At 43.5% G+C, this 13,833-nt stretch overlaps 1 protein-coding gene across 1 annotated transcript in view; it reads right to left on the reverse strand.

Annotated features, from left to right (window-relative positions):
• Positions 1-13,833, reverse strand: part of LOC311149870 (phosphatidylinositol 3,4,5-trisphosphate-dependent Rac exchanger 1 protein-like) — a 130,917-nt gene that overhangs the window by 34,415 nt on the left and 82,669 nt on the right. Inside the window, exons 16-18 of the mRNA XM_084187111.1 lie at positions 12,919-13,064; positions 6,838-6,930; positions 5,268-5,416 (exon numbers count right to left, since the gene is read on the reverse strand). Coding sequence (XP_084043237.1) covers positions 5,268-5,416; positions 6,838-6,930; positions 12,919-13,064 — 388 coding nt within the window. The remainder of the gene's footprint in view (positions 1-5,267; positions 5,417-6,837; positions 6,931-12,918; positions 13,065-13,833) is intronic.

Genomic DNA, 13,833 nt, shown 5'->3' on the forward strand with positions numbered 1-13,833 from the left:
CTTTATTTTTACTATTTTCTCCATTGTAGAATAATAGTCAAGACATCAAAACTATGAAATAACACATATGGAATCATGTAGTAACCTAAAAAGTGTCAAAATATATTTTCTATTTCGGATTCTTCAACTAGCCACCCTTTGCCTTGATGACAGCTTTGCACACTCTTGGCATTCTCTCAACCAGCTTCACCTGGAATGCTTTTCCAACAGTCTTGAAGGAGTTCCCACATATGCTGAGCACTTGTTGGCTGCTTTTCCCTCACTCTGCCGTCCGACTCATCCCAAACCATCTCAATTGGGTTGAGGTCGTGGGATTGTGGAGGCCAGGTCATCTGATGCAGCACTCCATCCCTCTCCTTCTTGGTAAAATAGCCTGGAGGTGTTGGGTCATTGTCCTGTTGAAAAACAAATGATAGTCCAACTAAGCCCAAACCAGATGGGATGGCGTATTGCTGCAGAATGCTGTGGTAGCCATGTTGGTTAAGTGTGTCTTGAATTCCAAATAAATCACAGACAGTGTCATCAGCAAAGCACCCCCACACCATAACACCTCCATGCTTTACGGTGGGAACTACACATGTGGAGATAATCAGTTCACCCACACCACGTCTCACAAAGACACGGCGGTTGGAACCAAAAACCTCAAATTTGGACTCCAGACCAAAGGACCAATGTCCACCGGTCTAATGTCCATTGCTCGTGTTTCTTGGCCCAAGCAGGTCTATTCTTCTTATTGGTGTCCTTTAGTTGTGGTTTCTTTGCAGCAAATCAACCATGAAGGCCTGATTCATACAGTCCCCTCTGAACAGTTGATGTTGAGATGTGTCTGTGACTTGAACTCTCTGAAGCATTTATTTGGGCTGCAATTTCTGAGGCTGGTAACTCTAATGAACTTATCCTCTGCAGCAGAGGTAACTCTGGGTCTTCCATTCCTGTGTCGGTCCTCATGAGAGCCAGTTTCATCATTGCGCATTATGGTTTTTGCGACTGCACTTGAAGAGACGTTCAAAGTTCTTGACATTTTCCGTATTGACTGACCTTCATGTCTTAAAGTAATGAAGGACTGTCATTTCTCTTTGCTGATTTGAGCTGTTCTTGCTATAATATGGACTTGGTATTTTACCAAATAGGGCTATATTATGTATACCTACCTTATCACAACACTACTGATTGGCTCAAACGCATTAAGGAAAGAAATTCCACAAATTAACTTTTAAGAAGGCACACCTGTTAATTGAAATGCATTCCAGGTGACTACCTCATGAAGCTGGTTGAGAGAATGCCAAGAGTGTGCAAAGCTGTCATCAAGGCAAAGGGTGCCTATTTGAAGAATCTCAAATATATTTTGATTTGTTTAACACTTCTTTGGTTACTACATGATTCCATATGTGTTATTTCATAGTTTTGATGTCTTCACTATTATTCTACAATGTAAAACATTGTAAAAATAAAGACAAACCCTGGAATGATTAGGTGTGTCCAAACTTTTGACTGGTAGTGTATATACAGTGAGCACCATAATTCATTGGACAGTGACCATTTTTTTGTTATTTTGGTTCTGTACTCTAGCACTTTGAGTTTGAAAGGATACAATGAGGGTGACAATGAGACTGTCAGCTTTAATTTGAGGGTATTTTCATACATATCGGATGAACCGTTTAGAAATGACAGCACCTTTTGTACATGGTCCCCCCCATTTTCGTGCATCAAAAAACATTGGACAGGTTAACATAATGTAGAATAAAGTAATCATTGTTAATATTTGGTCGTATATCCTTTGCATGCAATGACTGCTTGAAGTCTGCGATGCATCGACATCACCAGACGCTGGGTATATTCCCTGGTGATGCTCTGCCAGGCCTGTACTGCAGCCATCTTCAGTTCCTGCTTGTTTCGGTGACTTATTGCCTTCAGTCTCCTCTTCAGCATGTAAAATGCATGTTCAATTGGATTCAGATCCGGTGATTGACTCAGCCAGTCAAGGATTTTCCACTTTTTGGCCATCAAAAACCCCTTCGTTGCTCTAGCAGTATGTTTAGGGTCATTGTCTTGTTGCATGATGAAGTGCCGTCCAATGAGTTTGGAGGCATTTGGTTTTATCTGAGCAGATAAAATAAGTGAGCCTGTTCCACTGGCAGCCATACAGGCCCAAGCCATAACACCCCCTCCATCATGTTTCACAGATGAGGTGGTATGCTTTGGATCATGGGCATTTCTTTTTTTTCTCCACACTTTCCTCTTTCCATCACTCTGGTACATGTTAATATTTGTCTCATCTGTCCACAATACTTTTTTCCAGAACTCTTGGGGCTCTTTTAGGTGCTTTTTAGCAAACTGCTTATCAGTGGTTTGCATCTTGTAGTGTACCCTCTGTAGTCCTGCTGGTGTAGTCTTCTATGTATGGTAGACTTTAACACATCTACACCTGCATCCAGGAGAGTGTTTTTGATCTGTTGGGCTGTTGTCAGGGGGGTTTTCTTCACTATAGAGAGTATTCTTCGGTCATCCACTACAGTGGTCTTCCTCGGTCTACCAGGTCTTTTCACATAATTGAGTTCACCGGTAGTTTTTTTCTTGTTAATGATGAAACAAACTGTTGACTTGGGCATGGCCAGGGTTTTTGCAATGTTCTTGATTGATTAATTTTCATTTCTGAGCGTTATGACGGCCAGCTTCATTTGCATCGACACTGCAGTCTTCCTCATGTTGTCACACCCCAAAAATAACCTCCAAAGGCAATAGCAAAGTCTAGAATCAATACTATTCATCAACAGCTCTCCTGCATTCACTAACGACACAAATGAATACACCTGCCTAATGACACACATCTGTGAAGCCAATTTAACAAATACTTGCAGTACCTTAAAATGGGGGGACCATGTACAAAAGGTGCTGTCATTTCTAAATGTATGAAAATACCCTCAAATTAAAGCTGTCAGTCTGCACTTCACCCTCATTGTCATTGTATCCTTTCCAACTCAAAGTGCTAGAGTACAGAACCTAAATTGTCACGATCGTCGTTAAGAGAGGAGGACCAAGGCGCAGCGTGATGAACGAACATGTTTATTTATCATTAGCGATAAACACGGACAGTAAACAAAAACAACAAACGACTCGTAACGTCCTAGGTAACATAGACCAACACGGAACAAGAACCCACAAACACAAAGGGAAAACCAGACAGTTTAAATATGGCTCCCAATCAGAGACAACCAGCCACAGCTGACACTCGTTGCCTCTGATTGGGAGTCACTCAGGCCAACATAGAAATAAACAAACTAGAAAGAACACACCCTGGCTCAACATATAGAGTCCCAGAGCCAGGGTGTTACATAAATAACAAAATAATGGTCACTGTCCAATGAATTATGTTGCTCACTGTATGTAAAATCCTGCGTATCTTAACATCCATAATTAACAAATAATATTCGTAATAATGTAGGCAGTTCATGCAAAGGATTGTTACCTCTAACCAGGATTGCCAATACAAAAATTACATTTTTGGCGATTCATCTTATATTGTCCCTAACATGATTACTCCCTAGCAACATCTGTTTTACTTTATTCTGTAATAGGGTATATTGTAACCATGTGCTCAAGCTAATCAAATCAAATATGTCATTTTAGAGCCACAAAGGGCGCTCCAATCGTTTAAAACAACACTCATCAAGATCTGTTACCTATACACCTAATAGTCCTACTCATCCCTTATTATGATTATTATTATTATAATAAATAGAAGATTATCACTTCTCATAATGGTGCTTGTTTAGTCAAGTTAGATCAAAGCTGAATCAATGTATTGCAAGATCACATAACGATTAATTACACCTAATTTCTAATAAGATTTTAGGAACGTTAGCTTTAGCTGAAAAGTAAAAAAATATATATAATACGCAAAAACTCTAGGCAGGATATATGCTTTGATTGAAACAAAATACAAAAGAGGCTAATAGTTTGTTAACATCTGCTGTAATTCGCTCACAAAAACAGTAATTCAAGAAGATCGAAATGCATAGGCTATTCCCATGAAACTAATTCTGCGCAATCAAATGATTGGCATGTTGGCAGTTTCACCGGTAAAACGTGAATAATTATAATTCATGATTGACAGTGATGATGGCCTATAGGTATGCCTAACTTGGTGTTTGAGACAATATGTGTGGTCATAGGTAGACGTTGCAATTGGATACATTTTATGAATACTTTATAACAGGGATCCCCAACCCTGTGCCTGGAGAGCTACCATCCTGTAGGTTTTCATTCCAACCCTAATCTAGCACACCTAATTCTAATAATTAGCTGGTTTATACGATGAATGGGGTTAGTTACAACTGGGGTTGGATTGAAACCCTACAGGACAGTAGCGCTCCAGGAACAGGGTTGTCAGTACAAACTTTGATTGAGGAAATTATGGCGTCATTTACATATTCTTTGCGCTCCCTCATCTACAAAAATAGCACTACACCACCGCAAGTAAGATGTGCGGTAGGTCTGTAGCCGGTGGTGTCTGTGTGCTGCATGTGTTCCCCGCTGGCTTCATCCATCTGAGCAGAAGCCAAAGTGAACTACTTTTGTGAAGAAATAAACGTTTTTATTTATATATTTTTTTAATTCCGATTTTTCAGGGGGTGCTGCAGCATGCTCAGCACCCCTACTTCCTGCGGCTATGTAATCGTATGCAGAAAATTGCCCATATCTGTTACGATACTCGTATTGTCTGATTACTCAGCACACCCCTATATGAAAGTGAACTGTGTTTGCGTATGATCAGGGGTGTATTCATTCCGCCGATTCTGTTGAAAAACATTTCTTAAACAGAAGCAATGTCCAATAGAAACTCTTGTTTGCAACGGTTGGACTAATGATTACACACTAGATCAGCTAGATGCAGGCAAGATTGTGCAAGGCAGTATTGAATGTGCCAACGTCTGTCACCTTGAATACTCAAATTTCTCTCGACCTGTGCACCTACGTTGTAAACTTTCATTCATAGGCTAGGTTGTAGCAACCTCATGATGGGTATAGGGAAAATTTGAGTATCATGTAGTAACCTAAACCTATTGGTGTTACATTCATCTGGGTGAATCGAATATGACCGTCTTCCAATATGCTGTAATAGAAATAAGGCCATGCTCATTAAAAAATAATCGTCCTCCCTCATCTTAAACAGCACCGACTGCCACTAGTGTAGGTGTGTAGAGGACACTTGTGTGTGTGCGTGTGTGTACACATGCCTGTGTGTGCATGCATACTATTGTACTCACTCCTTGGCTTTGGTGTTGACCAGCAGGCGTAGGGAGCGGCGGATGCAGAAGGCCTGGTTGATCATGGTCGCCACCTCCTGGAAGGGCCTGAGGAACACCAGGTCCTCATTGATGGTGAAGATCTTCCTGCCCGCCTGCAGCCCCGCCATCTGGAGGGGAGGATGGAGAGAGAGACAACAACAGTGGCGCATCAGGGTAGGTTGTCTCTTCATTTCATGGTACGTTGGCGGCCATTTTGTTTTTCAAATGTAAAATAGCGTGTGAATCATTTTCAACCAGATGGATTTTGTACTGTAGATATGTGGTAGTGGTGGAGTAGGGGCCTGAGGGCACACAGTGTGTTGTGAAATATGTAAATGTATTGTAATGTTTTTAAAATTGTATGAACTGCCTTAATTTTGCTGGACCCCAGGAAGAGTAGCTGCTGCCTGGGCAGCAGCTAATGGGGATCCATAATAAATACAAATACAAATACAAATACTGGTGTCGCGCTTGGCTTTGCATGTCTGGGGGGCTGGTAGAACAAGGAGGCACAGTTGCCCTCAGTGAGTGAGTGCCTGCGTGCGTTTTCACATTTGTGTGTTTGGTATTCTCCCCGCAACCCTCCCGGAGTCCATGAGTCTCCCAGGGTTTTTTCACTGGGCCCTGGGAATCAGCTGGGCCTCATTCACAAAGCACACAGACAGACGGACTCAGTGTTTGGCCAGTCTCGGATTCACACGCTCTGTGTCAGCCAGGGCCCAACTACACTGGCACTGTCTGGAGCGGAGGAGGGGAGCAATAGAGAGGGGATGAGGAGGAGTGAGATGGAGTGGGAACGAGTGAGGGGAAAAATAGGGTAGGGGACACAGAGGAAGTGTGAGTGATTCATTTTAGGAACTGTAGGGATTATGGTACCACTGTAGGCCTTAGGGCGGGAGGAGTGAGATGAGTGGGCAGGGAACGAGGGGGGGGGAGTAAGACATTAAAGGGACACTGAGGGACAGTTAGGGAAGGAGTGCTGTAAGGCTGCATTTACCAATCCCTTCCTCAGGGATCCCCAGTCATTGCACATATGCTCTGATTCAACTAGTCAACAAGACCTTGAGGAGTTAATTCAAAAAGAAAGAAAGAAAGAAAGAAAGAAAGAAAGAAAGAAAGAAAGAAAGAAAGAAAGAAAGAAAGAAAGAAAGAAAGAAAGAAAGAAAGAAAGAAAGAAAGAAAGAAAGAAAGAAAGAAAGAAAGAAAGGGCTGTCCTCCAGCTGCAGACAGAGAGACAGATAAAGACGTACGCACACACACGTACGCAGAGAGAGCTGAGATGTCAGTGTGTTGTGGCAGTGAGGAGAATGTAAGCAGGCATGTCTAATAGGTCTGATCTGATCCCCACACTGAGAATAAAGCCCCCATGAGGAGAGGGACAGGTGGAGTGACAGCACCACCACTGCCTCACACATTGGGACTAATGGGCTCTGTCAGAAAGGAGGAGGAAGCATAGGAAGGTGTGTGTGTATGTGTGTATTTTACGTGTCTGTGTGTGCGTGTGTGTGTCATCTTCATCTGTGTGTGTGTTTGTTTGTAGACTCCTCACCTCAGCGTGAGAGCCCCTGGTGACAGACCTCACCACGATGGCCTTGTTCTTCTCCTCGATCTCAAAGCCATAGTCTTCCTCCTCCGGGTGGATCTATGGGGAGACAAACATCATCAACAAAGGAGCTCAGATTCATTCATTAATTTATGCATTAGATCAACGAACCAACAAAATCAGGACATTTTATCTGGCACTCGTTGTGCGGTCAATAACAAGCAAATGACACAATGGCAATGACAGACCTGGGTCAAATACGTACATCACATTTGGGTTTATTTGTGACTATTCCATTACCGAGCACTAACGCGAGCATCGGCAATTGCCAGGTGGGGGTTATTTCCCTGCTGCATAGTTGTGATAAGATGGCTATTGCTAACGCCCGTCTGAGGAGACGGGTAACAGGAGAACGGTTAAACAATGGGCTCAGCAGCGTCAAGGAGCTGTGTGTGTATGTTGGGGTCCATCACTTCAATCACAGCTGTAAGGACTGGGAAGGATTAGCATTTGAGCTAATCATTAGGGATGGGGCATCTCCAAGCAAAACAAAAATGTCTACTTCCTCATTCGTTAGCCTGGCAATGTAGCTCAATGTAACTCCCAGTTTCCCACCATTTTCTTAAGAGGTTAAGGGGGTTCGAAATTCCTCTCATTCTTCCAGCACCTGTTGGTAAATGTGACCAATTCTGATATTTTGTGTGTTTTTTTTTTCTGGACATCAGAAAGCGATCACTAACCTCGATTTGGATAACAATTTCTACTTCAATGAGTCGGCAGCTCTGGACGTTCTGCTTACTCCAGACCAGGCCATAATCCCCTGGACTCGAAAGAGGAAGCGACGATGCAAGAGAGGCAGACGAGCCAGTATCCTGATAAGATTACGTTGGCGAGCAAATAAACCACCTCTACCTTCCGTTCTATTGGCGAACGTACAGTTACTAGAGAACAAACTGGAGGAGCTCCGTTCGAGACTATCCTATCAACGGGACCTGAAGAATTGTAATATTCTAAGTTCCTCGTAGTCGTGGCTGAACAAGGACATGGATAATTTACATCTCGCTGGTTTTTCCATGCATCTTCAAGACCGGACGGCAGCCTCGGGTAAGACGAACAGGGAGGGTTGTATCTATTTCTTAACAACAGCTGGTGCGTGATCTCTAATGTTAAGGAAGTCTCTAGTTTTTGCTCGCCTGAGTTGGAATACCTCATGATAAGCTGCAGACCACACTATTGACCAATGTATTTATAGCTGTATATTTATCACCACAAACCGTTTCTGGCACTAAGACCAAACTCAACGAGCTGTATAGGAAAACAAGAAAATACACATCTCGTGGCTGGTGATTTTAATGAAGGGAAACTGAAATCATATTTACCAGCAGGTCACCTGTGCAACTAGAGGCGACAAAACTCTAGACCACCTTTACTCCACATACAGAAACACATACAAGGCTCGCCCTCCATTTGGAAAATCTGACCATAACTCTTTACTCCTGTTTAATGCATACAAGCAAAAACTCAAACAGGAAGTACCAGTGACGCTCAATATGGGAATGGTCCGATAAAGCGGATGCTAAGCTACAGAACTGTTTCACTAGTGCAGACTGGAATATGTTCCAGGATTCATCCGATAACATTGAGGAGTTCACCACATCAGTCCCGGCTTCATTAATGGCGTCATCCCCACAATGACCGTACGTACATACAGTGGGGAAAAAAAGTATTTAGTCAGCCACCAATTGTGCAAGTTCTCCCACTTAAAAAGATGAGAGAGGCCTGTAATTTTCATCATAGGTACACGTCAACTATGACAGACAAAATGAGATTTTTTTTCTCCAGAAAATCACATTGTAGGATTTTTTATGAATTTATTTGCAAATTATGGTGGAAAATAAGTATTTGGTCAATAACAAAAGTTTCTCAATACTTTGTTATATACCCTTTGTTGGCAATGACACAGGTCAAACGTTTTCTGTAAGTCTTCACAAGGTTTTCACACACTGTTGCTGGTATTTTGGCCCATTCCTCCATGCAGATCTCCTCTAGAGCAGTGATGTTTTGGGGCTGTCGCTGGGCAACACGGACTTTCAACTCCCTCCAAAGATTTTCTATGGGGTTGAGATCTGGAGACTGGCTAGGCCACTCCAGGACCTTGAAATGCTTCTTACGAAGCCACTCCTTCGTTGCCCGGGTGGTGTGTTTGGGATCATTGTCATGCTGAAAGACCCAGCCACGTTTCATCTTCAATGCCCTTGCTGACGGAAGGAGGTTTTCACTCAAAACCTCACGATACATGGCCCCATTCATTCTTTCCTTTACACGGATCAGTTGTCCTGGTCCCTTTGCAGAAAAACAGCCCCAAAGCATGATGTTTCCACCCCCATGCTTCACAGTAGGTATGGTGTTCTTTGGATGCAACTCAGCATTCTTTGTCCTCCAAACACGACGAGTTGAGTTTTTACCAAAAAGTAATATTTTGGTTTCATCTGACCATATGACATTCTCCCAATCCTCTTCTGGATCATCCAAATGCACTCTAGCAAACTTCAGACGGGCCTGGACATGTACTGGCTTAAGCAGGGGGACACGTCTTGCACTGCAGGATTTGAGTCCCTGGCGGCGTAGTGTGTTACAGATGATAGGCTTTATTACTTTGGTCCCAGCTCTCTGCAGGTCATTCACTAGGTCCCCCTGTGTGGTTCTGGGATTTTTGCTCACCGTTCTTGTGATCATTTTGACCCCACGGGGTGAGATCTTGCGTGGAGCCCCAGATCGAGGGAGATTATCAGTGGTCTGGTCTTCCAATTTCCTAATAATTGCTCCCACAGTTGACATCTTCAAACAAAGCAGCTTACCTATTGCAGATTCAGTCTTCCCAGCCTGGTGCAGGTCTAAAATGTTGTTTCTGGTGTCCTTTGACAGCTCTTTGGTCTTGGCCATAGTGGAGTTTGGAGTGTGACTGTTTGAGGTTGTGGACAGGTGTCTTTTATACTGATAACAAGTTCAAACAGGTGCCATTAATATAGGTAACGAGTGGAGGACAGAGGAGCCTCTTAAAGAAGAAGTTACAGGTCTGTGAGAGCCAAAAATCTTGCTTGTTTGTAGGTGACCAAATACTTATTTTCCACCATAATTTGCAAATAAATTCATAAAAAATCCTACAATGTGATTTTCTGGATTTTTTTTTCTAAATTTGTCTGTCATAGTTGACGTGTACCTATGATGAAAATTACAGGCCTCTCTCATCTTTTTAAGTGGGAGAACTTGCACAATTGGTGGCTGACTAAATACTGTTTTTCTCCACTGTATCCCAACCAGAAGACATGAATTACAGGCAACATCCACAATGAGCTAAAGGCTAGAGCTGCAGCTTTCAAGAAGCAGGACACTAATCCTGATGCTTATAAGAAATCCACTATGACCTCCGACGAGACATCAAACAGGCTAAGCGTCAATATAGGACTAAGATCGAATCCTACTATGCCGGCTCTGACACTCGTCGGATGTGGCAGGGCTGGCAAACTATCACAGATTACAAAGGGAAACCCAGCCACGAACAGCCCAATGACGTGAGCCTACCAGACGAGCTAAATGCCTTCTATGCTCGCTTCGAGGCAAGCAACACAGAACCATGCATAAGAGCACCAGCTGTTCCGGCTGATTGTGAGATCTCGCTCTCTGTAGCCATTGTGTGCAAGACCTTTAAACAGGTTAACATTCACAAGGCCGCGGGGACTGACGGATTACCAGGACACGTACTCAGAGCATGCGCTGACCAGCTGGCAAGTGTCTTCACTTACATTTTCAACCTCTCCCTGACCCAGTCTGTAATACCTACATGTTTCAAGCAGACCACCATAGTCCCGGTGCACAAGAATGCCAAGGTAACCTGTCTAAATTACTATCGCCCTGTAGCACTCACATCTGTAGCCATGAAATGCTTTGAAAGGTTGGTCATGGCTCACATCAACACCATCATCCCAGACCCACTCCAATTCACATACCGCCCCAACAGATCTACAGATGACACAATCTCTATTGCACTCCACACTGCCCTCTTCCACCTGGACAAGAGGAACACCTATGTGAGAATGCTGTTCATTGACTACAGCTCAGCATTGAACACCATAGTGCCATCCAAGCTCATGACTAAGCTCAGGACCCTGGAACTGAACACCTCTATCTGCAACTAGATCTTGGACTTCCTGACGGGCCGCCCCAAGGTGGTGAGGGTAGGGAACAACACATCGGACACGCTGACCCTCAACACGGCGGCCCCTCAGGGGTACGTGCTTAGTCCCCTCCTGTAATCCCTGTTCACCCATGACTGCGTGGCCACGCACGACTCCAACACTATCATTAAGTTTGCTGACAACATGACGGTGGTAGGCCTGATCACTGACGACGATGAGACAGACTATAGGGAGGAGGCCAGTGACCTAGCAGTGTGGTGCCAGGATAACAACATCTATCTCAACATCAGCAAGACAAATGAGATGATAGTGGACTACAGGACACGCAGGGCTGTGCATGCCCCCATCCAAATCGACGGGGCTGTAGTGGAGCAGGTCGAGAGCTTCAAGTTCCTCAGTGTCCACATCACTAAGGAATTAACATGGTCCACACACCAACACAGTCGTGATGAAGGCACAACAACGCCTCTTCCCCCTCAGGAGGATGAAAAGATTTGGCATGGGCCATCAGATCCTCAAAATGTTCTACAGCTGCACCATTGAGAGCATCTTGACTGGCTGCATCACCACATGGTATGACAACTGCTCGGCATCTGACCGCAAGGCGCTACAGAGGGTAGTGCGTGCAGCCCAGTACATCACTGGGGCTGAGCTCCCTGCCATCCAGGACCTCTATACCAGGCAGTGTCAGACGAGGCCCTAAAAATTGTCAAAGACTCCAGCCACCCAAGTCATAGACTGTTCTCTCTGCTACCACATGGCAAGTCGTACCGATGCACTAAGTCTGGAACCAACAGGACCCTGAACAGCTTCTACCCCCAAGCCATAAGACTGCTAAATAGTTAACCGGACTATCGGCATTGACATTTTTGCACTGACTCTTTTGACTCATCACCTATGCTGCTGCTATTCTGTTGCCTAGTTGTCGTTACTCATTGTGTATTTATTATTATCATTAATCTTCTCTCTGCATTGTTGGGAAGGGCCCGTAAGTAATCATTTCACTGTTAGTGACGAATAACAAATTTGATTTCATTTGATTAGAGAGACATTTCTGGCAAGCCAGAAGTCTAACTGCGGATCACGCATGGAAGCACGTAACGTGACGGCTCCTCTCTTGGAACATCTTTTTCAAATTACCCCCGTGGATAAAAAATCTATTTCAACTGAACTCATGACCGTTTGTGGGTGTTGATACGTGATATTCCTTATATATTGTAGATTATATTTATATCTTAACCGTTCAGTGTTTTATCGGAACTAAATGTTATCGAATGTTCGGTTTGAATATGAGCAAACTGTGAAGTGTATGTCGCAACCAAAGGGACTGAATCATTTGAATTGTTCTTCCTGATGCTCACATCCTATGAGACCTCCTTACACACACACCGATACACACACACACACAGCTGATTTCCAAAAGACAACTGCCATAAATGGATCCGTGGGACTTCAAAGCCCTGTCTCATCTTCAAAGGTGTGAGGAGATGTTTTGAGCTGCATCAGACACTAAGGGGATGAGACGTCTCCAAGTGCTCTCTGATACCCACAGCCAGATGTGGTTAACTTCACCACACAAACATACGCACACACACACTTGGGCCTTGCGGAGTGAAGGACATGGCTGTTTCCAATCATGCCCAGACTTCTGGGGAAGTCAAAAACCTGCTCCTCTAAATACTACTGTGTGGTAGCTTATTGTTACACCAGCGGACAAACCATGCAATGAATTACTGACTGGTAACAATGTACAGTGCTGTTATGTTCACACAAGTGTATGAGATCATTTATGTGTGCGTGTACATTCACGTATGTGTGTACGTTCATGTGCGTGGGGATACATTCATGTGTGTGTATTTGTGTACATTCTTGTGTGTGTAATTGCACTCACCACTAGGGACTTGGCCAGGATGTTCTCGATGAGCTTGAAGTCGTTGCGCTGCAGCTGCTTGCTCTTGGAGCTGGTGCCCTCCATCTCCTCGTCGGCGTAGAAACGGAAGAACTGTGACTCGTCTTTGAACTCGGTCTTCTCCAGGACTGTGACAAAGAAAGGGATAGAGAGAAAGGGTTGAATTGAAGAGAAATATGTGTCACTCGAATAAAGCTTTAAACTGAGTCTGAGAAGGAATAATAATAATCTCCCTATTCCCAGTGTAGTATTTGTATTTATTATGGATCCCCATTAGCTGCTGCCAAGGAAGCAGCTACTCTTCCTTGGGTCTGGCAAAATTAAGGCAGTTATACAATTTAAAAAAACCTTACAATACATTCATTACAGAATTCACAACACACTAAGTGTGTGGCCTCAGGCCCATACTCCACTACCACATATCTACAACACAAAATCCATGTATACGTGTGTGTCTAGTGCATATGTTATCATGTGTGTGTATGCATGTGTCTGTGCCTATGTTTGTGTTGCTTAACAGTCCCAGCTGTTCCATAAGGTGTATTTTTATCAGTTTTTTAAATCTGATTCTACTGCTTGCATCAGTGGAATAGAGTTCCATGTAGTCATGTCTCTATGTAGTACTCTTTGCTTATTTAAGCTGTTCTTGCCATAATATGGACTTGGTCTTTTACCAAATAAGGCTATCTTCTGTACACAACTGATTGGCTCAAACACATTACGAAGGAAAGAAATTCCACAAATTAACACACCTGTTAATTGAAATCCATTCCAGGTGACTATCTCATGAAGCTGGTTGAGAGAATGCCAAGAGTGTGCAAAGCTGTCATCAAGTGGCTATTTGAAGAATCTCAAATATAAAATATATTTTGATTTGTTTACTACATGATTCCATAT

This window comes from Coregonus lavaretus (assembly GCF_964263955.1).
Source record: "Coregonus lavaretus genome assembly, chromosome: 22".
In the NCBI taxonomy this organism is placed as follows: Eukaryota; Metazoa; Chordata; class Actinopteri; order Salmoniformes; family Salmonidae; genus Coregonus; species Coregonus lavaretus.